This window comes from Hemiscyllium ocellatum, chromosome 2 (genome assembly GCF_020745735.1).
Source record: "Hemiscyllium ocellatum isolate sHemOce1 chromosome 2, sHemOce1.pat.X.cur, whole genome shotgun sequence".
In the NCBI taxonomy this organism is placed as follows: domain Eukaryota; kingdom Metazoa; phylum Chordata; class Chondrichthyes; order Orectolobiformes; family Hemiscylliidae; genus Hemiscyllium; species Hemiscyllium ocellatum.
The window spans coordinates 80,772,291-80,794,763 of record NC_083402.1 but is presented as its reverse complement, the minus strand read 5'-3'; the positions used below and the strand labels follow the sequence as shown (position 1 = coordinate 80,794,763).

Sequence of the window (22,473 nt, the reverse complement as noted above, 5' to 3'; positions counted from 1 at the left end):
TGAGATTTTTATGGCAGGTTTATAAATTGTCAGCATACTAGACATTTATGTGTTTCATATTTTTAGAGTTTGTCAAGAACTAAAATAGCAGAAACATAAAGGAGAGAGATAGAACTTCAAAATGAAATTGCACAGAAAAAGAAGCTGTTGAATAAATGGTGAGTTTTTTTTCTTTCAGTCTTCAATGTGTTTATAAGTTTATAGCTTAATACATAGATTGGCAGCTTTAAGCATATGGAATGCTTATGCACAATGTGGGAAATCCAGGACATTTCATGAGTCCTTGATAACCATGTTCAGGAAGTGTTGGCATCCAAGTTTCAATTTTCATAGGTTGAGAAGTAGTTGGGACGACTGCAGTGCATTCGTGACATCATGATAGCGTTTTGGGAGTTAGTCGCAAATTAAAAATGTGCAGGCAGAGCGGTAATGGGACACAGCCATACAGATGAAAAGGATCAAGCAGATGTTGTAGTAGTCCTCAAAAAACATTTACTCACTAACCAGTATTCAGTTCGAGAGGGTTCCTTTCGAGAGTACAATCAGACCCATGGCACCATTTAGTGGCTGAGCTGGACATGGAGAAGAGAAAAATTGGAAGAGCAATGGTAATTGGGAATTTTGTAGTTAGGGGAACTGACATGCTTTTCTGCAGGTGCAGATGAGATTTGGGAATATAGGGAATTTTGAAAGAGGAGGCTGAACAGCTGACAGTTCTCATTTCCGTACCAATGACATAAGCAGAAAGTGGAATGGAACTTCTGCAGCTTCACCTTTGGGAGGAAGGAAAAAGAATAATTAAGCAAGACATTAGAGATGGCAGTTTCCTGATTTATCTTCATTCACACACTAGTGAGGATAAAAATAAAAGGTTAGAATAGATGCGTGTTTGGCTAATTAGATCTTGCAGGAGAACACGTTTTGTAACAGGATTAATGGATCAGTTTTCAGGGATGAGGTACTGTATAGGCTGGATAGTTGCACCTCAAACAAGTCAGAACTAATGTCCCCATGGGTTGGATTGTTCATGTTTTAGGACAGTTTAATCTGAAAATGTAGTAAATTGCTGGATGGAATCAAGCCAAGATGGTACACAATAACATGGAAAGTAGTTCTTTTATTGCATGTTTGTAAATGCACAAAGTATGTCAAATAAATCCTGCCTGACCTGCTCAGGATTTCTAGAATTTTCTATTTTTAGTTCAACTTTCTGGAAGAGTTTACTGATGATTAGGTCTGCAGGAAGTGTGTTTGACCGGCAGTTAGAGGCAATGAGGAATTTACAGGAGGTGGGGATATGATAATTGCAGGGAGCGACATAAACTGAAACTACAGCCAGGTAGATGGGTTACCTCCAGGAAAGGTAGGGAATGGAGGCAGGTAGTGCAGGTGTGTCCTGTGGCTATTCCCAAAAAGTATGTTGCTTTAGAAAAGGTAGGCAGTGATCGACTCTCGGGGAGTGTGACACTAACAGCCGGGTTTCTGGTACTGAGACTGGCTCTCATGTAATGAGGGCTCTGCCAGGTTCCAAGCGATTGATTGTGACAAGGGACTGTCTGGTAAGAGGCACAGACAGATATTTCTGTGGCTGACAGCGAGACATCAGAATGGTATGTTGCTTCCCTGGAGCCAGGATCAAGGATATGTCAGAAAGGATGCAGAATATTCTCAAAGGGGAGAGGGATCAGCAGGAGTTTGTTGTACACATTGGAACTAATGACATAGGAAAGGAAAAATACAAGATTCTGAGGAGAGAATGGCGGAGGTTAGGCAGAAGTTCAAAAAAAAGTTCCTCCAGGGGAATCTGCACAATTACTGCCTTTGCTGTTTGAATTTGTGTATTGTTGGACATTGGAATGCGTCTGGGAAAATTAACACAGTAAAATTCACAACTGATCTTGAAGGAACTGTTTGGGTGAAGTTCACAGCACAGAAGCAGATAAGTGTATTTTGTTTTTAAAGTGGGACCTACAGAAAGTCTACCGTGGAGAGTAGAGTGGGTTCTTTCTTGATTATATATTTTTGAGATCTGTCTCTTGATTAAACTTAAATACAAGCTGTAACTATTAATTTAACCTGGGGCAGTGTTTTGTAGCGGAATAAGATGGTGTTATTTTCTGGGTTTGTAGATTGTGAAGGAGCAAAAATGGCCTTTAGTAGAGTGATATGCGCTTCCTGTCAGATGTGGGAGTTTAAAGACAGTTTAAGGGTTACTGTGGATTATATCTGCAATGAATGATGTTTGTTGTGAATCTAATCAGATTGAATGGATTGATTGGAGAGGCAATTAGAATAAGGAGTTTGCAACAGCAACAGGATGTGATGGATGACAGTTATAGGAAGGTGAGAAAGTCTCAGATACAGTCAAATAGATGGGTTAACTCCAGGAAAGGTAAGAGAAGTAGGTAACTAGTGCAGGAGCTTTCTGTGGCTATACCCATTTCAAACAAGTATGCTGTTTTGGAAAATGTAGGGGGTAATGGATTCTCAGGGGAACGTAGCACAAACAGCCAAGTTTGTGGTATTGAGACTGGCTCTAAAGCAATGAGGGGTACGTCAGGTTCCCAGAGATCAATTGTGTTAGGGGATTCTCTAGTCAGAGGTACAGACAAATGTTTCTATGGCCAGCAGCGAAAAATCAGAATGGTGTATTGTTTCCCTGGTGCCAGGATCAAGGATGTCTCAGAGAGGGTGCAGAATGTACCCATGGGGAAAGGGGCCAGCAAAAGATCATTGTCCACATTGAAACCAACGACATAGGAAGGGAAGGGGTTGAGGTGCTGAAGAGAGATTATAGAGAGTTAGGCAGGAATTTAAGAAGGCAATCCTTGAGAGTAGTAATATCTGGATTACTCCCGGTGCTATGAGCTAGTAAGGGCAGGAATAGGAAGATAGAGCAGATGAATGCATGGCTGAGGAGCTGGTGTATGGGAGAAGGATTCACATTTTTGGATCATTGGAATCTCTTATGGGGTAGAAGTGACCTGTACAAGAAGGACGGTTTGCACCTAAATTGGAAGGGGACTAATATACTGGCAGGTAGATTTGTTCGAGTTGCTCGGGTGGATGCAAAGAAACCTTGGAGTACAGGTATATCGTTCCTTGAAACTGGAGTCGCAGCTAGGTAGGATAGTGAGGAAGGCGTTTGGTATGCATACCTTTATTGCATTGAATATCAGAACTTGGGATGTCATATTGCAGCTGTACAGGACGTTGGTTAGGCCACAGTTGGAATACTGCTTGCAATCCTGGTCTCCCTGTTACAAAAGCGTTCAGAAAAGATTTACAAGGATGTTGCCGGCGTTGGAGGGTTTGAGCTAAAGATAGAGGCTGAATAGGCTGGGGCTATTTTTCCTGGAGTTTTGGAGGCTGAGGGATGACCTTATAGAGGTTTATAAAATCATGAGTGGGCATGGATTGGGTAAATAGACAAGTTCCTTTCCCTGGGGGGGTCGAAAATTAGAGGTGGTGGGTTTAAGGTAAGAGGGGGAAGATTTAAAAGAGGCATAAGGGTCAAGTTTTGCATGTATGGAATGAGCTGGCAGAGGAAATGGAGGAGGCTGGGACAATTAGAACATTTAAAAGGCATCTGGATGGATATATGAATAGGAAGGGTTTAGATGGATATGGCCAACTGCTGGCAAATGGAAATAGATTTATTCAGGACATCTCATTGACATGAACGAATTGAACCAATGGGTCTGTTTCCATGTTGTATATCTGTATGACTCTCTAATTGAGAAATTACAAAAATAAAAGTTATATTACAGCTGTACACAGTATAATCATAAAAACAAGAAGCAAAGTTAAAAAGACAAGACTATCTCTAAGAGGAGTAGACCTGTACAGAGGCTTCCAAATGGTCTGACCCCTGGTTGCTGTCATGGTCTGCACTTGGCTGGTGCCCCAGCTCCCACACCGGGGCTGTTGCCCCTACTTCGCTTAGTGCCACTGGCGACTCCACTTCAGGCCATTTGTCACTGCAGTCCCTGCTTTGTATCACCAACGTCGGTTCGGAGATGGAGGCCAGGGCTGGGTGTCTTAAGTCCAAGAAGACAGAACAGAAGGGAAGCAAAGAGGAAGATAAAAAAAAGGCAAAGAATGGGCAGAGTGGGCGAGCTCCGGCTGAGCTTTTTATTCTACCGCTATCTTACTGGAAGCAGAATGTCACTTAGGGGCACTGAGGATGGCAAGTCTACAGAACGAATTCCGGATGGGATGTTTCAGTGTCCACCATCCAGAGTTGCTCAGCAGCAGCGCTACTACTTGAGCTGTTTGAGTGCTAAAGTACATTGCTGCTGGATTAGGACTGCAGCAGGTGGTGAGAGAATCAACTGGAAAGCAAGATGTACTTGACCTTATCCTCACTAATCTGTCTGCCACAAATGCATTTGTCCATTATATTATTGCTAAATGTGACCACTGCATAGTCCTTCTGGAGACCATGTCCTGCCTTCAATTTGAGAATTCCTTATATTGAGTTGTGTCGCACTTTCATTGCACTAAATGGAATAGACTTTGAACAGGTCTAGCTTTCATAAAATGTCATAGGCCATCAACAGCAAGAGAATCAGAATCCAACACATTCTGAACCTCATGGCCCAGCATATCCCATACTCTAGCATTATTGTCAAGCCTGGTTCAGTGAAGAATGCAGGAGGGCATGTCTAAAATTGAGGTGTCACCCTGGTGAAGCTACAAAATCAGATGACTTGTGCACCAAACAACATAAGCAGCAAGTAATAGTACTCAGCAATCCCACAACCAGGGCATCAGATTTGAGCTCCATTGTCCTGTTACATCCAGTTGTAAAAGCTGGTGGACAATTAAACAATCACTGGAGAAGGAGCCTGCATAAAATGTTCCATCCTCAATGTTGGGGGCAGCCAGCAAACGATGAGGTTGAAGAATGCACGACAGTCTTCAGCCAGCAGCCCAACTGGATGATCAATCTTTGCCTCTTGTAGAGGTCCATAGTATCATAGTTGCCAGCCTTTGGCCAATTCAGCTCACTCCATGTGATATCAAGAAACAGTTGTAGACACTGGCTACTGCAAAAGCTGTGGATTCTGACAACATTCCAGCAACTGTATTGAAGACATTGAAGTGTTCCAGAACTTGCCACACTCCTAGCCAAGCTGCTCCAGTTCTTCTCCAACATTGATATATATGTACACAACAAGTGAATGATTGCCCAGCCAAATCTTGTACACAAAAGCCAGGACAAATCCAACCCATCTAATTAGTGCTCCATTAGTTGACTCTTGATCACCAGTAAAATAATAGAAAGTGTCAATAAGCAACACTTGCTTAGCAATAACCAGCTGACTGATGCTGATTTTGTGTCCTGCCAAAACCACTCTGCTTCTGACCTCCTTATGACCTCCTATATATTTCACATATAGAATTTTGGAGGTGAGGTGAGAGTGACTGCTCTTGATATCAAGGTTGCATTTGACCGATTATGACACGGAGGAGCCCTGGCAAAAATGAAGTCAATGAGTATTGGGAGACGGTAAATTCTTTAACTAGTTGGAGTCATAACTGGCAGAAAAAAAATATGTTTGTGATCAGTCATCTAAGTTCCGGCATACCTCCACAGGTATTCATTATTCGTGTCCTCGACCCAACCATTTTTAAAGATTCCCTCCCTCAATTGGTGTTTGTATAATGATCAGCATCATTCGTCCCCCAATATCAACACCCTAGAGGTTATTAGTGAAGAGGGAGATGGCACGGGGCAGGATGACACTAGGCACACAGACACACAAGATGACCTCTGAGCCATCAGTCGGCCAACTTGACACATAAGATGGCTGCTGGTTCACAGCATGAAGAGAAACAACAGAGCAGATACAGACACTGCCTGAGGCCATCAGAATGCCAGCACAATGCACTTGATTATTTTAAGACTAGTGGAGGAGAGAACACTGCCTGCCAAAGTGTTTGGCTCCAGCCAGCGCCTCTTATAGAAATGCTAACAACTTGATACAGACTCAATATGAAATGTTAATGGCCAGGGCTGCAGTAATCATCCTTCTTAGGAAGAGCAATTAACACCCATTACTACAGCAATGGAATTCCGTGCAGACATTGAAACTGACATTGTCTACCCTGAAACTGACAATGACTGTATCGAAACTATCAATAATTCTGTACCGATTGCTATAAACAAACCATTTACAAAGACAATAATCTCATCACTGACCTATTGTATCACAAGATGTATAAAAATTTCTTGACATGTGCTCCGGGTCAAGAGAAGGATTCTGGGTAATTCAAGATGGAGAACGGGAAAAATTTCTGTCTGTAACAGCTGCTCCTTTTTTGAGGTATTTTAGGTGTTGGAGGTGATTTCCTGGAATTCCAGGAGCAGCATTTTGTATGCTGTTGCATTGTTTTGCAACAGCAACAGCAACAGCAGGACTTTTAAAAGAGAGAACATACAAGGAAGCATATAGTGAGGTCAGTGCAGGAGAGAGAGAGAATTATTGGAAAGCAAATGTTAGCAGGATGTACACACTTAATGGTAAGGTCCGAGGGAGTGTTGCTGAACAAAGAGACCATGGAGTGCAGGAGTGACCATAAATCCATAAGTTTTAAAATAGTGATGGAAAAGGATAAATCAGATCTAAAAGTTGAAGTTTTAAATTGGAGAAAGGCCAATTTTGACGGCAAGGACTTTCAAAAGCTGATTGGGGGCGGATGTTCGCAGGTAAAGGGATGGGTGGAAAATGGGAAGCCTTCAGAAATGAGATACCGAGAATCTCGAGAAAGGATATTCCTGTTAGGGTGAAAGGCAAGGCTGGTAGGTATTAGGAGTGCTGGATGACTAAAGAAATTGAGGGTTGGTTAAGAAAAAGAAGGAAGCATATGTCAGGTATAGGCAGGATAGATCGAGAGAATCCTTAGAAGAGTATAAAGGCAGTAGGAGTATACTTAAGAGAGAAATCAGGAGGGCAAAAAGGAGACATTAGATAGCTTTGCCAAGTAGAGTTAAGGAGAATCCAGAGGGTTTTTACAAATGCATTCAGGACAAACGGGTGACTAGGGAGAAAATAGGGCCCCTCAAAGATCAGCAAGGAGGCCTTTCTGTGGAGCAGCAGAAGATGGGGAAGATACTAAACGAATATTTTGCATCAGTGTTTACTGTGGAAAAGGACATGGAAGATATAGAATGTAGGGAAATAGACAACTTGTAAAATGTCTATAATACAGGGGAGGAAGTGTTGTATATCATGAAACACATAAAGATAGATAAATCCCCATGACCTGATCAGGTGTAGCCTAGATTTCTGTAGGTAGCTAGGTAAATAATTGCTCAGCCTCTTACTGAGATATGTGTATCATTGATAGGTGAGGTGCTGGAAGACTGGTGGTTGGCTAATATGGTGCCACTGTTTAAGGAAGGTGGTAAGGACAAGCTAGGGAACTATAGACCAGTGAACCTGACGTCAGTGGTGGGCAACTTGTTGGAGGGAATCCTGAGGGACAGGATGTACATGTTTTCGGATAGGCATGGACTGATTAGGGATAGTCAACATGGCTTTGTGCGTGGAAAATCATGTCTCTCAAACTTGATTGTTACTTCTTCAAAAAAATCAAAGAGGATTGAAGAGGACAGAACAGTAAATGTGATCTATATGGACTTCAGTAAGGCGTTCGACAAGATTCCCCATGGGAGACTGATTAGCAAGGTTAGAAATCATGGAATACAGGGAGAACTAGTTGTTTGGGTAAAGAACTGGCTCAGAGGTTGTGGTAAAAGTTGTGGTTCTGTTCGCCGAGCAGGAAGTTTGTGTTGCAGACGTTTCGTCCCCTGGGGAGCCTCCTGTGAAGCGCTTCTGTGATGTTTCTTCCAGCATTTATAATGATTTTTATCTGCCGCTTCCGGTCATCAGTTCCAGCTGTCCGCTGCAGTGACCGGTATATTGGGTCCAGGTCGATGTGCTTATTGATTGAATCTGTGGATGAGTGCCATGCCTCTAGGAATTCCCTGGCTGTTCTCTGTTTGGCTTGTCCTATAATAGTAGTGTTGTCCCATCGAATGGTGGTAAAAGGTTGTTTTTCAGACTGGAGGCCTGTGACCAATGGATTGCCACAAGGATTGGTGCTGGGTCCTCTACTTCTCATCATTTATAGAAATGATTTGGATGTGAACATAAGAGGTATAGTTAGTAGGTTTACAGATTACACCAAAATTGGAGGTGTAGTGAACAACGAAGAAGGTTACCTCGGATTACAATGGAATCTTGATCAGATTCAGATGGGCCTATGGGCTCAGGAGTGGCAGATGGAGTTTAATTTGGATAAATGTGAGGTGCTGCATTTTGGGAAAGCAAATCTTAGCAGGACTTATACACTTAATGTTAAGGTCCTAGGTAATGTTGCTGAACAAAGAGACCTTGGAGTGCAGGTTCATAGCTCCGTGAAAGTGGAGTCGCAGGTAGATAGGATAGTGAAGAAAGTAATTGGTATGCTTTCCTTTATTGGTCAGCGTATTGAGTACAGGAGTTGGGAGGTCATGTTGCGAGTATACAGGATTTTGGTTAGGCCACTGTTGGAATATTGTGTGCAATTCTGGTCTCCAAATCATGCGGGCCATGGATAGGATAAATCGACAGTCTTTTCCCTAGGGTAGGAAAGTCCAGAACTAGAGGGCATGGGTTTACGGTGAGAGGGGAAAGATATAAACGAGACCTAAGGGGCAACGTTTTCATGCAGAGGGTGGTTATGTGCATGGAATGAACTGCCAGAGTAAGTGGTGGAGGCTAGTGTAATTGCAACATTTCAAAGGCATCTGCATGGGTATATGAATAGAAAGTGTTTGGAGGGATATGGGCCAGGTGCTGGCAGGTGTGACTGGATTGGGTTGAGATAACTGATCGGCATGGACGAGTTGGACTGAAGTGTCTGTTTCCGTGCTGCACATCTGTATGACTCTATGATTCTAAGACTTGCAGCTGACCTCTGTTGATGTCTTTCTCTTCCCGGAGCTTTGCTATTTCCTTGTATAATAAACTCTGTCATTGCACCCCGACTCTGAGGTTGGTGACTTTCCCCACAACATGAGAAAGTGAATTGGATTAGCCAATGAATACAGTGGCTGCAAAGGAAGACCAGAGGCTAGGAATGCTGCAGTGAGTAATTCAACTTCTGACTCCCGAAGGACTATCCATCGTCTACGAGGCATAAGTCAGGAGTGTGAGAGAATATTCCTCACTTGCCTGGGTGAGTGCAACTCCAGAATCATTCAGGAAGCTTGACAGTGTCCAGAACAAAGTAGCCTGCTTGACTGGCACAACATCTACAAATATTCATTTCCTCTACTAGCAACATACAATAACAACAATGTGTACCATTTGTGGGCGGCACGGTGTCACAGTGGTTAGCACTGCTGCCTCACAGCGCCTGAGACCCGGGTTCAACTCCCGACTCAGGTGACTGACTGTGTGAGTTTGCACGTGGGTTTCCTCCGGGTGCTCCAGTTTCCTCCCACAGTCCAAAAGATGTGCGGGTCAGGTGAATTGGCCATGCTAAATTGCCCATAGTGTTAGGTAAGGGGTAAATGTAGGGGTATGGGTGGGTTGCGCTTCGGCGGGTCGGTGTGGACTTGTTGGGCCGAAGGGCCTGTTTCCACACTGTAAGTCTAATCTAATCTAATTTCCAAAATGCACTGCAGAGGTTCACCCCAAGGTCGATGGGAATCTGGAATTCAAAACACAAATAGTTCAGCAATGCTCTTATTGAATGGTGGAGCAGATTTGAGAGGCCAAATTGTCCAATTCTGCTCTGTATTTGTATTTTCTATATAAAGTAGGTTAGCAATCACAGCTGAAAGTGAATATAAATTGGTTATTGTGATGCAGGAGCTCACATAGATTTTCAGTTCATCATCTTATATAAATTACTTTGCAATGCCGTCCACTTTTAACTCCTATAATATGCCAGAAATTGTGCAGGGTGCACTGATATGCATCATGTGTTTCTTAAAAATGAAGACAGCCAAAGATTTCTGATGGTAAAAACATAAGATCAAAATAAAATCTGCAAATAACAGTACAGACATTTGTATGATCTGACAAAAAATTCAAGAAGTCAATGATTTGTCAGAAATACAGAATCATAAAGCAATTTGCAAATAGATTAATAGCCATCCTTACATTCTCAGGATGATTTAAAACTCCTAAATTATCTTGAATTAACTACTGAACAATTACTTTGTCCAACGGCAAAGGTTGCTTGCCATTCTTGTTGGGTTGTTTTGTTGTCAGCCTGAGTTGACAGCACAAGAGAATGCTACCGAATAACAACAGCCTTGGAAGTCATACAGAAACAAGAAAAACGTTGAAATCTTGCATTAGATATTCCTAATTAGAAAAGAAATTAATTTGATATACAAAATGGAATGTATCAGAGATAATTTTCAGAAAACCTATTTGGAGGATTTCTATATTTGGAATACTTCACATTTGATCAAATAAAAATAAAAGTGCATTGTTTTCACTTAAGAGTACCATTATTCAGACTGGCAAAAACCCTTATCATTTTATGGATATTAAAAAGAAATGTTGGACTCTTGAAGGTGCATTACTCCTCAGCACAAAAATCATTTTTGCGTATTCTTTTGTTCCATCAACTTTAAAGATATCAAATATAAGCTGGGATTGATGCTAAAAATGCTCTATCTACTCATTGTCAACAGAATGCACTGACCTCGCCTCAACAGCGTTTTTCCTTGTAAATTAGTTTATTTTTATTGCCATTACTAGCAATCATTGTGATTTCCCTTGAGTGAAAATTGCAATTTCATACCCTTTGTGTTTTATATAGACACTTTTGTGATATGGTCTGAAGATCACTGATTTATCCTTGCCGTCTTTTTCAAATTTAAATTCAGGCCTTAGAGATGAGATGCGCTGCATCATGCAACCACTAAAGTGATTCTTGTCAAAGCCGCTATCTGTTCATTCTGTCATGGTAGAAATCAAAAGTCACACAATGAAGAGACCATTTGATGGGATGATGCATTTTGAGATATGGATATCCAATGGTAACAAAAGAAGAGACATAGTTGTGTGAGCAGAATGCACAAATGAGAAACTGGGGTGTGTTTTGCATCCCTTTTTACATTTGAAAATGGGGAAGCAAATTCATTTCTGTGACTAACTTTCCTGCTGCATATCCACACCCCCTCTGGCCCTCAAGGCCTGACATTTATAGGAGGCAAATTATTGTTTACTTAAGGGCCTCAAATTGCCCTAGTAAGTGCATTAACTGTAATAAAGAAGGGAGGTCCATTAGCTTTAACAAGGGAAGTGAGTTACCCCTGGGCTAACTGGAGTGGGATGGGACCATTCGCCACAGCAGATTTGCCGCCAACAATTAGCCACTGCCCTTTGACCACCGAGGATGCTTAGCCACCGCCCATTGGCCACTGAAGATGATTCGCCACCGCAAATAAGTTTAAAATGTTAGAGAATAAGCATATCTAAATGATATAAAATTGTCATTATATTGGTTAAGGTTGTGTTTGCGTTGCTTCAGTAACAACTTATTTTTGTTACAGGAGAGTTTTTTTGAGCTTGTATTTTTTTTCCATTTACCCTCAAGTCTTCAAAATGGAAACAGAAATTATTAGTAAACATGGAAATAAGAAGTTTTGCCACGATGGTTTTATATATGTTTTTGATAAACTGTCCAAGAGTAATTCAAGCATTACGTTTTGACGATGTGAACATTCTTATAGTGTTTTTAGATTAGATTAGATTTACAGTGTGGAAACAGGCCCTTCGGCCCAACAAGTCCACACCGACCTGCCGAAGCGAAACCCACCCATACCCCTACATTTACCCCTTACCTAACACTATGGGCAATTTAGCATGGTCAATTCACCTGACTCGCACATCTTTGGACTGTGGGAGGAAACCGGAGCACCCGGAGGAAACCCACGCTGACACGGGGAGAACGTGCAAACTCCACACAGTCAGTCGCCTGAGTCGGGAATTGAACCCGGGTCTCCGGCACTGTGAGGCAGCAGTGCTAACCACTGTGCCACCGTGCCGCCCATTAGCTACACATCAGCTACACATCAGCTACACATTAGAAACTAATGTGTAGCTGATGTCCCTCATTCAGTCCTAGCATCTTTACCGACGACAAGCTACATGAAGAAAATAATTTGACGAAAAAGGAATGATAGGAGACCCAGACGATAGAATACAAAAAATTGTTCTTGAATACAGTGAAAGAGATTATTTGGAATATCTTAGAGAAATAGCGCATAACTATCAAATGAACTAAAATTTCATTGTTTAATATTAATGTGAGATTTTACTGCCATTATAAAGATTTTTAAAATATATTTCCTTTTTCTGGTTAACATTTGTAACTCATTTTTATATATAAACCAATGAAATGATATTTATTTTACCTCTTTTTTTTAATCAATATGTAGTATGTAGTTGTGTAAATAAAGGGGAATGAGAAGTATGAAAGAACAGTTGAGAGGGAAAGCAATCAGTACATATACATATTTCCGGTGGTGAATCGTCTCCAGAGGTTAAATGACCCCAGTGGAGAAACGCTGGTGGAGAACTGGCAGTGGCTAATTATCGGCGGCGAATCGTCACCAACCCAACCGGAGCCAAAACCAACTGCCCATAATCTCATTCTTCCCATTTAACGTTCCTGCAGCCTCTTGAATGTGCACCATCCCACCCTCCCAACAGCAACTTCCCATGTGCTCTTCGCTAAGACCTTCAGTGCTGAGTTAATCTTGCTCCATAGCACTTGAGACTACCTGTGTTCCCACCTGTAACCATTACCCTGACTGGTGCTGCCAAGCCTGTTGAGTTGCAGGTGATCTGATCGTTTGTCAGGAACTGCTCCCAAAATTGGGGCAGGAGTCTCTCAAAAAATAATTTAATACTGTTCCTGCTGTTAAGTTGCTGTGTAGCAGTATTGGCAGACTCCCTCATTGTTTAGCGAGGGAATTGGTAGTGAAATCACACTGCCCCATAAAATGTAGCCCATTTAGTGAGTGTTTGCACCTTTTCTTTTCAAGAAGAGAATGTTCCCAATTTAACAGTAAGGTACGAGGTTGCAGTGAGATTAGATAGCTTAACAATAAAGATAATTAAAAGGTTGACAAGTAGTAAGTTGGGATGAGTTGCATCCTAAGTTACTGAAAGACCTAAGGTTGTGAATTACAGTGACGCTAGTACTATCATTTAAGTTCTTGGAAATGAGAGTGGTGTAAGTTCTGAAAGTTTGCAGATCCTACATCCTGATGGAAACTGAGGAGAGAGATAAACTCTGTCGACTAAGATGTAATGCTTTTAGAAACAAAAATCCAAGATAAGGTTAATTAGCATTGGAAAAGTATGTGCTAATAAATGCACATCTACTTGGATTTTTAAAATGAAAAATGTTTGGTTGACTTGATTAAATCCTTCCATGAAACAGGAGACTGAGTTGACAAGGAATGTTGTCAATGCCATGTAATATGAATGATAGCAAAATTAAACATTTGTGTACCACTGATTGAGAGCTCTAAGATAAAGGAAGTAAGAAATGAAAAAGTAACAGAAGTTGGAGACTCGCCTCAATTTCATTGAGCTTGCACAAATGCATAAGCATAAATATCCATTTCTTTTTAGGTGACAGCAAGATTCGTGTACCACTGCCTTCTGAATTCAGTAGCAAGATTAATTCAAGGTCATTTGAAAATCAAAATGAGAACATTTATTGTTGGAATTGGAGGGTAAGTATAAGTTGATTTAAATTACTATTACTAAGTTTGTTGCTTACATGATGAAAGAACATGTTTGAGTTTACTTTCCCCGTATTTGTAAGATGAAACTATTTTCACAGCAACTTTAAAAAAAAATTAGAATTATTACTTATAACATATTACACAGTGAGGTAAAGTTGCAGACCATAGGTCTGCTGTCTTGTTTGAGAAAAATGTCTGATAGTGAGTTTAACCTAAGGGTCTCCATGTCTCAGGTGAGTGGCCCAGTTGAGAACTGGGACCCTCATGCTAACTTCAGCTGGTATGGGAATTGAATCTATGCTGTTGGCATCCTTCTGCATTGCAAACCAGCTGTTCAGCCAACTGAGCTAACCAACACAGAAACAGGCCAAAAAGATTTGTACTAGTGCTTGTAGTACTCCTTTCATCTTTATTCATTTAATCCCATCAACGTATTGTTGTATTCTTGTCTCCCTAATACTTTCTACCTACTTTAAAAACATCCATACTCAGGGTCTCAACTACATGTGGAAGCAGGTTCCATATTTTAACCACATTTTAGCTCTGGATAGCCAAGTCTTTTTCTAAACACTTTACTGGATTGGTTAGAATGAATCTTATGTTTTTGGCCTTAGATTAGCCTTAACAGCAATTGGAAAAGCATGTGGAATCTAATGCCGTCTTAACAGACATATTTGGAGGCAGGACAGAGGATACACTTTGTGGACTCCTCTTCCTCTGCTTCTGCTGATTAAAGTTTCTTAAATGTCCAGTTAAAGATCTAATCCAGCCATAGCTGTTATTCAACCAGCAGTGGATGGGACAGGCACTACATGAGAAGCCCAAAGACTAATCCTAGGGCTTGTGGTTTGGCAGGTTGAGAAGGGGAAGGTTTTACTTGTTCATGTCTGATTGAGAGAGATGACATTGGGCTACTGAAAACCCATCAACCCTTTCTTACAGCTATCTGCTTTCCATTCCCTAGTCAGTGACCAGTGAAGAAGGCGTTTGATATGCTTGCCTTTATTGGTCAGTGAATGAAGTACAGGAGTTGGCATATTGTGTTGCGGCTCTACAGGACGTTGGTAAGGCGACCTTTGGAATATTGCATTCAATTTTGGTCTCCCTGCTGTAGAAAAGATGTTGTTAGACTTGCAAGGGTTCAGAAAAGACTTACAAGGATGTTGCCAGGGTTGGAGGGTTTAAGCTGTGGGGAGAGTCTGGAGCTATTTTCTCTGAAGCATCGGAGGCTGACAGATGACCTTATAGAAGTCTTTAAAATCATGAGGGGCATGGATAGGATAAAAAGACAAGGTATTTTCCTCACGGTGGGAGAGTCCAAAACTAGAGCGCATCGGTTTAGGGTGAGAGGGGAAAGATTTAAAAGGGATTCACAAAACAAGTTTTTCACGCAGAGAATGGTATGTGCATGGAATCAGCTGCTAGAGGAAGTGGTGGAAGCGAGTACAATTACAGCATTTAAAAGGCATCTGTATTGGTATATAAATAGGAAGGGTTTAGAGGGATATGTGCCAAATGTTGGCAAATGGAACTAGATTTACTTAGGATATCTGATCGGCATGGATGAGTTGGACTGAAAGGTCTGTTTCTGTGTTGTATATCTGTATGACTCTGACTGTTCCTCATGACTTCCATCCTGTTCTCACTCTCCTGTGACCCAGGTCTTTTGGCTATCCTGTGTCTTTGGCAGCTGCATTGCCAGCAGCAATCATCACTTGATGCTGTCCACAATAGTTAGCTTATGTTTTGCTGTGAGATGACGTTTCTCAGGATTATAATACAGTGGAAAAAAAACTATATGGACTGCCTATGAGTTAGTCCCTGAGATATATAGGCAACGGTTCCTCAATTTAAGGAAGCTGAAAAATTCAAAAGTCCAATTACCGATGAATAAAAGCATAACAAGGTGAAGGTATTGGATTGGTGCTGTAAGACACTCAAACCATGATTAAAGCATATTGTCGCAAGTATCCACAGGATTGGGGCAAAGGATTAGATATGTTGGCATTTGCGATCAGAAATTCGCAAAATGAATCTACTGGTTTATGGTCATGAGATTAGATTGCTGCTAAAAGTAATTAGGGACAAGTTCTTAAATGAGAAAAGTGAACTTCAATGTTGGATTACATGTCCATGTTTCTAAAAAGACTCGAGGAGCATGTAGGGTGGTACAAAACATTTAAATTTTCACAGGCAAAAATGAAAGAATGGGCAGAGAACGATTCAGCAAACCAAGTATTTCAGGTGGGAGATGAAGTATTGGAATTGTTACCATTACAAGATGAACCATTGAAAATCAAATTCACTGGCCTGTATAAAGTCGCTAGAAGGGTTATTCAAGTAACTGAGCTGATTAATACTTCTGATTGTAGGAAGAAGAATCAATTTTGTTACATAAACATATTATTATAGGAAAAAGCATAAAAACGAACAAAGTTATCAGATAATAAGAGTAATGGAAGATGATGTAGCTAATGGGAATGAGATAGAAGGAGAGGTACACTGTTCTCAAAGCGAACTTCGTATAGTTCGACGAGCTAACACAGAAACACTGTGACGGTTAAAAACTGCATTTTCATATTTAGAGAAAGGACAGCAGGAGGATCTTGTAAGATTACTGAAGAGGTATGAAGTAATCTGTAGAGATACACTTGGTTGTACTACAGTAGCTTGACGTAATGTGGCTATAGAAGAGAAAACAGTTCCATGATTGGAAGACTGCTTTGTTTGGGTTGGCAACTCATGCACGAGAATACCTAGATCCCTCTACAGGTTCATTTTCTGATATTGTTTTCTGTTTAATACTCCACATTTTTATTCTTTCTACCAAAGTGAACAATTTCACATTTTCCCATATTGTACTCCCATGTGCCAAAATTTTGCTAAGTCTCAACCTTAAGTCGTCTTCACAACATACCTTTCTATCAATTATTGTGTCATGTGCAAGTTAGTTTTCACATCTAAATCATTGATATAAATTGTAAAAGCCAAGTTTATTTTATTATTTTTTGTTATCACCACTGACTGGCATTTTCTTTTGGTTCTTTGAGCATGCTTTCTAATATTTTATTATTGCATTCTGTCTTCGAGGTCAGCTTTCCTTCCTTCCTTATTAGTAACTGGTTGTCCGCTAGCATCTAAAATTTATTGCTACTGATGCTGGTGTTTCTTTGCTTTATCTCGCCAGGCATTGAATTTACATGTCATTAGTGTTTCCGAGGTAAACTCACTTCAATTTCATACCAAGTTTGACAGTGCAGGAGGGAGACTGCCTGCTCCTTTTAGATTTTGACTTGAAGTTTTGTAAAAATGGAAAAGGTTTCTGGCTTAGTTGATATGGCAACAGAATCCCACTTCCCAGAAATCTTGCCGTTGAATTGGGCATCCATGAGTTTTGGAGAAGAGAAAATAGGGACAGATTTGTACTAGTTTAGAGAGGCATTTGCCTTGGTGTTGCTGCCCCCAAGCAGAAACAATTTTTGTAATTGTGATGTCCAAAACCTACGATGTCCACTGACCTCTAAACCTGTTAGAAGATTGAAATCTGCTGGAGTTCTTTCGATAAGTATCTATTTTGGATAGATTGAGGGACACTTCTGTGAGTAGTAATCTGCTCTTTAGGCGAGTTCAAGGATGCTTTCTGATTGTTAAAAGTAGACATGAATATGTGTAAAAGGTGATAAACTCATTGGCACTATCAAGCTGATTAGAATTGCCAGGCTTTGCAGGGAAGTTCAAGCTCAATCGAACTATAAAGCTGTGATCATGAAAATGTTCCCGAAATTCAGTTCCCAAAAAAAATATCGAGTTGGACTCAAAAGTCTAACTTAGTTTGTCTTTTCACAGGAGCTTCCAGATCTGCTGAGTTTCTTTTGTATTTTCTATTTCTATCTGTGAGGTGCATACAATGGATTGGTACATCTAAATTTCAAATATTAAAAATACTCTTACTATTAAACAAAGAGGGATGAACAGAAATACTGTTCCATTTCTTCATGCCTAGTCATAACCCTGTCAAGATATTTAAGTAGTATGGCCATTATTATAAGTTTTTTTATTATAGATTGATTATTAGCAGCCTCAAAGATATTCTGGCCTGCACTGGAATATTTTTCTACAAAAATCATGGAAAGTTAAAGTGTCGGAACAGGAAGCAATTAGAGAAACAAGAAGAGATTGAATAGACCAGTTCTGAATTTCCATAGTTGAGATAGAGGAAAATTTGCCTGAAACATCGATTTTCCTGCTCTTCGGACGTTGTCTGACCTACTGTGCTTTTCCAGCACTGCTCTAATCTTGACTCTCAATAAAGGGTTGGCCATTTAGGACCGAAATGAAGGAAAATTTCTTCACTCAAGAATATTTGATTTGTGGATCCTCAATTATTGAACATATTCATATAAGAGATTAATATATCTTTTGATTCTAAAGGGATCGAAGGTTATGTGGACAGTGTGGAAGGTTGAATTGACTTAGAAGATCAGTCATGATCATGTTGAATGGTAGAGCTAGCACAAAAGTTCAAATGGTCTATAACTGCTCCTATATCTAACGTTCTTATATTAACTGCTTGTAATTGGAGTCATATGTGGACAAGTCTGAAGTGTTGAAAAGTTCCATTCCCTGAAGAACACTTGTGAGCCAGTTAGAGCTTTATAAAAATTGAGCAGGTTTTATAGTCATTACTCATGTGCTATTGCATTAATTCTCTGATTTATTGAGGCATCTGTTTGTTGTTTAGTACTATAATCTGCAAACGACCATATTGGTTTAGGACATGTGAAAAACTTCTGGATTCAGTGTTGGTTTACACATGAAATGTAGCTGCCATGTTCTCATTTAGCCTATGTAAGTACTTCTGAAGCCTCTATGTAACTGCCTTTTAACTCCAGTTTGGTGTCAACAGCAAGTTTGGAAATATTACAACTAGTCCCCACATCCAAATCATGTGTATATGTTCTGAACAGTTTTGAATCTATGGGGAGGAATAAAATGTGAAGTACTAGCAACATAAAAAACATATGGAGAACCTTAACATATGTGACGAGATTAGAAAGCCAAAATCGTAGACTGATGAGACATGAGTTTAAATCCCACTACAGGAAATGGAAATTTTAAATTAAGTTAATAAATCTAGAATAAAAATTTGGTTTCAGTAATAGTGATGATGTAACTACTACAGCCTAATTTTAACAAACTGTGGGGTGTCACATGAGAATCCCAATGAAGCTCCAGGTTATAACTGGCCAAGATGAGTATGGGATGGGGATAGGGGGTGGGAATGAGAGAATCATTGCAATGGAAGGGTCATCTGGAGCAAAAGCGCTGTAGTTTATTTCTGTGAATTGTGAAGGTACCTTTCTATTACAACATTTTGATGGCACTCCAGAGCATTGATGCAAGTTTGCAAAGTATGATCTAATTGCAATTTGCAATTGATGTCTAGTTGAGTGATGCAGAAACTCAGGCTACTCTTTGGAATCGTGAGTTCAAATTCTACAATGATGGAATTTTAATAATTCTTGAATTGAAAACTCATCTCAGTAATGGTAATGGTTCGCCTATCATGAATTGTTGTAAAAGCTCATCTGGTTCATTAATGTACTTGAAAGAGAAAATCTGTCATCCTTACCAAGTCTGGCCAATATGTGGCTCCAGTTCTGCAGTAATATGGTTGCTTCTTAACTGCCTTGAAATGGCCCAGCAAGCCATTCAATTCATGGGTAGTCAGGGATGGGCAACAAATGCTGACTATGCAGATGATACACACATCCCATCAAAGAACAAAAGAAAAATTATTGTGGTCTTTTTTTAAATTCAGAATCACAAATGGTGGAAAAACTACACTTGCAAGCAAACTTAGGAAGGCTCTTCCAAACAGCATGTTACTATGTCAAGATACATTTTTTAAGGTAAGTCTTAAAATTTCTATTGTTGGTTAATTTCTATTATTATTTGAAATACATTAACACTGTTTAACAAGATGAGAAAAAAAATGAAATACCCATTCACACTAATCTAATATTGAATAAACTTATTTATACATCCTGACTATGCTCCGCCGATATCGCTTCTTCGGCAGGTGCCATCAAGTTACCTGCCAAACACTGCACGTCCTTCAACCAAATGGCCACGTATGAAAATCTAAGGGACGTAATCTTAAATAAAAGGAAACTATGGTCAGTAAGAGCTGCTGCCGCAATCACTTAAGGACTTCATCCAACCTCAGTCAGGGTGGGGTCAGGAGCAGATGTGTGGTTGTTTTGGGCCACAGTCAGTCCTTCAGGTCAGGTCCAACCAATGTGGGGATTATCAGTATGTAGTTGAAAAGTGGCATAGAAACCAGTTGGGATTCAGTTGTCCTTAGTTGGGGCTGTTCTTCAAAGTTTGTTCAGGTGTAAGCCAGAATCAGTCCTGGGAGACTGGGCAGTAAACATTAAGAGCGAGGGTGTTATCTGTGGCACTGCTGTGTTTGGGAAAACAGGGAGCTCAAGTGGAGGGATTGAATGATTGAGGCATAATGATTGAATGACTGCTTCCTCTGCTTGTTATCTCTTTGAAGAATTCTAATAAATTTGTCAGGCATGATTTTCCCTTCATTAAACCATTCTGACATTGTTTGATCATATTATACATTTCTAAATACTTGGTTATTCCATCCTTTACAATAGACTCTTTAACATTCTCTCACTAACAAATGTTAAGCTAATTGCCCTATACTTCCCTTTTATTGATCTCTTTCCCATTTGTATAAGATGTTACGGTGGCAGTTTTCCAAACATCTGGCACTTTCCAGAAACTAAGGCGTCTTTGAAAATTCTTACCAGTGCATCAACGAATTCTATAGCTACTTTATTTAATTTAATATCCTAGTTTGTATGCTATCAGGTCTAGGGGACTTAGTGGTCTTTATTTGTTTCAAGAGTATTTTTCTCCAGTGATTATTACTTCCTCTCATCCTGTTACCCCTTGAATATTTAGTAATCTTGGAATGGCATTCGTATCTTTTGTTGTGAAGACTAATGCTTAGAATTTATTCATCTCCTCTGCCATTTACCAGCTCCCCATTATTATTTCTCTATGGCAGCTCAGTGGTTAGCATGCTGCCTCATAGTGCGAGCGACCTGGGTTCGATTCCACTCTTGGGTGACTGTCAGCATGAGGTTTGCACATTCTCCTCGTGTCTGTGTTGACTTGCTCCTATACTGCAGTTTCCTCTCAAAGTCCAAAAATATTGTTATGGACCAGACCAAACAATCTCAAGATATTCAGAAGATTGTCTTTTCTTATTTTAAGGTAAACGTGAGACATTGCATTCTAGGTGCAATTGGATTGGTTAATCTACCGGATTTAAAGCAAAACAGACTTTATTCTTCTACTATAGTTAAAATACAATAAAGGTAAGAAGGAAATGCAATAACTTAACTCGATTGGAAAACTTTACAGAATAATAAATACAGTAACTATGACTAATTAACTGTTCCAATAGTATAACATCCCAAAGACACACTCTTGACAAAAGGCAAATTCAGAAAACAGATTATCTCATATGCAACTCTAGTAGCCCAGGAGGGAAGAAATAGCGAGAGAAAATTCTGAGATTTACTCCAACCCTGCTAGAACCTAGTAACAACTGCTGAAAGCTAAAACCAAAAAACTAAACTGACAGTCCTGGTTCTGTGAGAGCTTGACCACACCCATTCAGGCTACTTCTATTGTTCCAACATTTAACAAAAGTTCCAAGGCCCCTCAACCTGATAGACTGCTTGGTATCTCTGCCTTAAAACTTCTCTTCGAAAAAAAGGACAAAATTATCTTTTAAAGCCATAGTATCATCACAGTGTGGGTTGGCCATGCTAAATTATCTGTAGTGTCCAAGATTGTACAGGCTAGGTAGGTTAAGCTATGGTAAATCCATGAGGTGGGGAAGGTGGTGCAGTGGGGTGGGGTGGGATGTTTTACAGAGGATCGGTACAGACTAGGTGGACCAAATGGCGTCTATCTGCACTGTTGTGATTCTATGATGATTCTAGCCTCATTCCCTGAGGGGCTTCTCTCTTCCTTTATATATATTTAAAAAAGCACTAGCTATACGTCTTGCTACTACTTGCAAGTTTACCCTCAAAGTTTATCGTCTCAGTTTTTTCCAGTCATCTCTTGTTGGTTTTAAAACATTCCTAAACCTCTGGATTATCACTAATCTTTAATACACTAGAGTTAGCACGATATTGACAACATTAGTAGAATCCTTCGATCTTTTAATTCTGAGGGTCTCTGACAAACCTACCTATTGCTTCTGTATTTGTTTATCCTTTTGCGCAAACGTATTAATGGCTGACACCATGGGGTCATCTTCAGCATGGAGCTGATCAGGTGCCTGTTATCTCGGGCTTCACAGTGTCAGAGACCTGAAGAGTTTCTTCCTCGGTCAGCTGTGTAGACACGCCAGACAAACCAGAATATTCTCCAGAGTCTAATTTAGATAACGTCCCTACAGAGGTAGAAGTATCTGAGCTTTTGAAGTATACAGAAGACAGCCTTGCACAAGACAAGAGGGGGAATTGCATTGCACAATAGGTATAGAAGCTTGAGCAGGTCAAAAGGTGTACACATTGTTGGTAATAGGGGAGTAGCACAGCATAGGGCAATGAAGTTTAATCAGCTGCCAGGATATGGAGATCTCAACAGCACGACAT

The 22,473-nt window shown here is 40.3% G+C and overlaps 1 protein-coding gene across 2 annotated transcripts in view; it reads left to right on the top strand.

Moving 5' to 3' along the window:
* The window catches only part of LOC132823793 (nicotinamide riboside kinase 1-like), a 45,687-nt gene that overhangs the window by 3,158 nt on the left and 20,056 nt on the right, over positions 1 to 22,473 (top strand). For both annotated transcript variants that reach the window (XR_009645592.1, XM_060837830.1), the window contains exons 2-4: positions 67 to 158; positions 13,662 to 13,765; positions 19,599 to 19,689. Coding sequence is in view for 1 of the 2 variants with exons in the window: in XM_060837830.1 (XP_060693813.1) it covers positions 156 to 158; positions 13,662 to 13,765; positions 19,599 to 19,689 (198 nt within the window). In the remaining variant the exon portion in view is untranslated. The remainder of the gene's footprint in view (positions 1 to 66; positions 159 to 13,661; positions 13,766 to 19,598; positions 19,690 to 22,473) is intronic.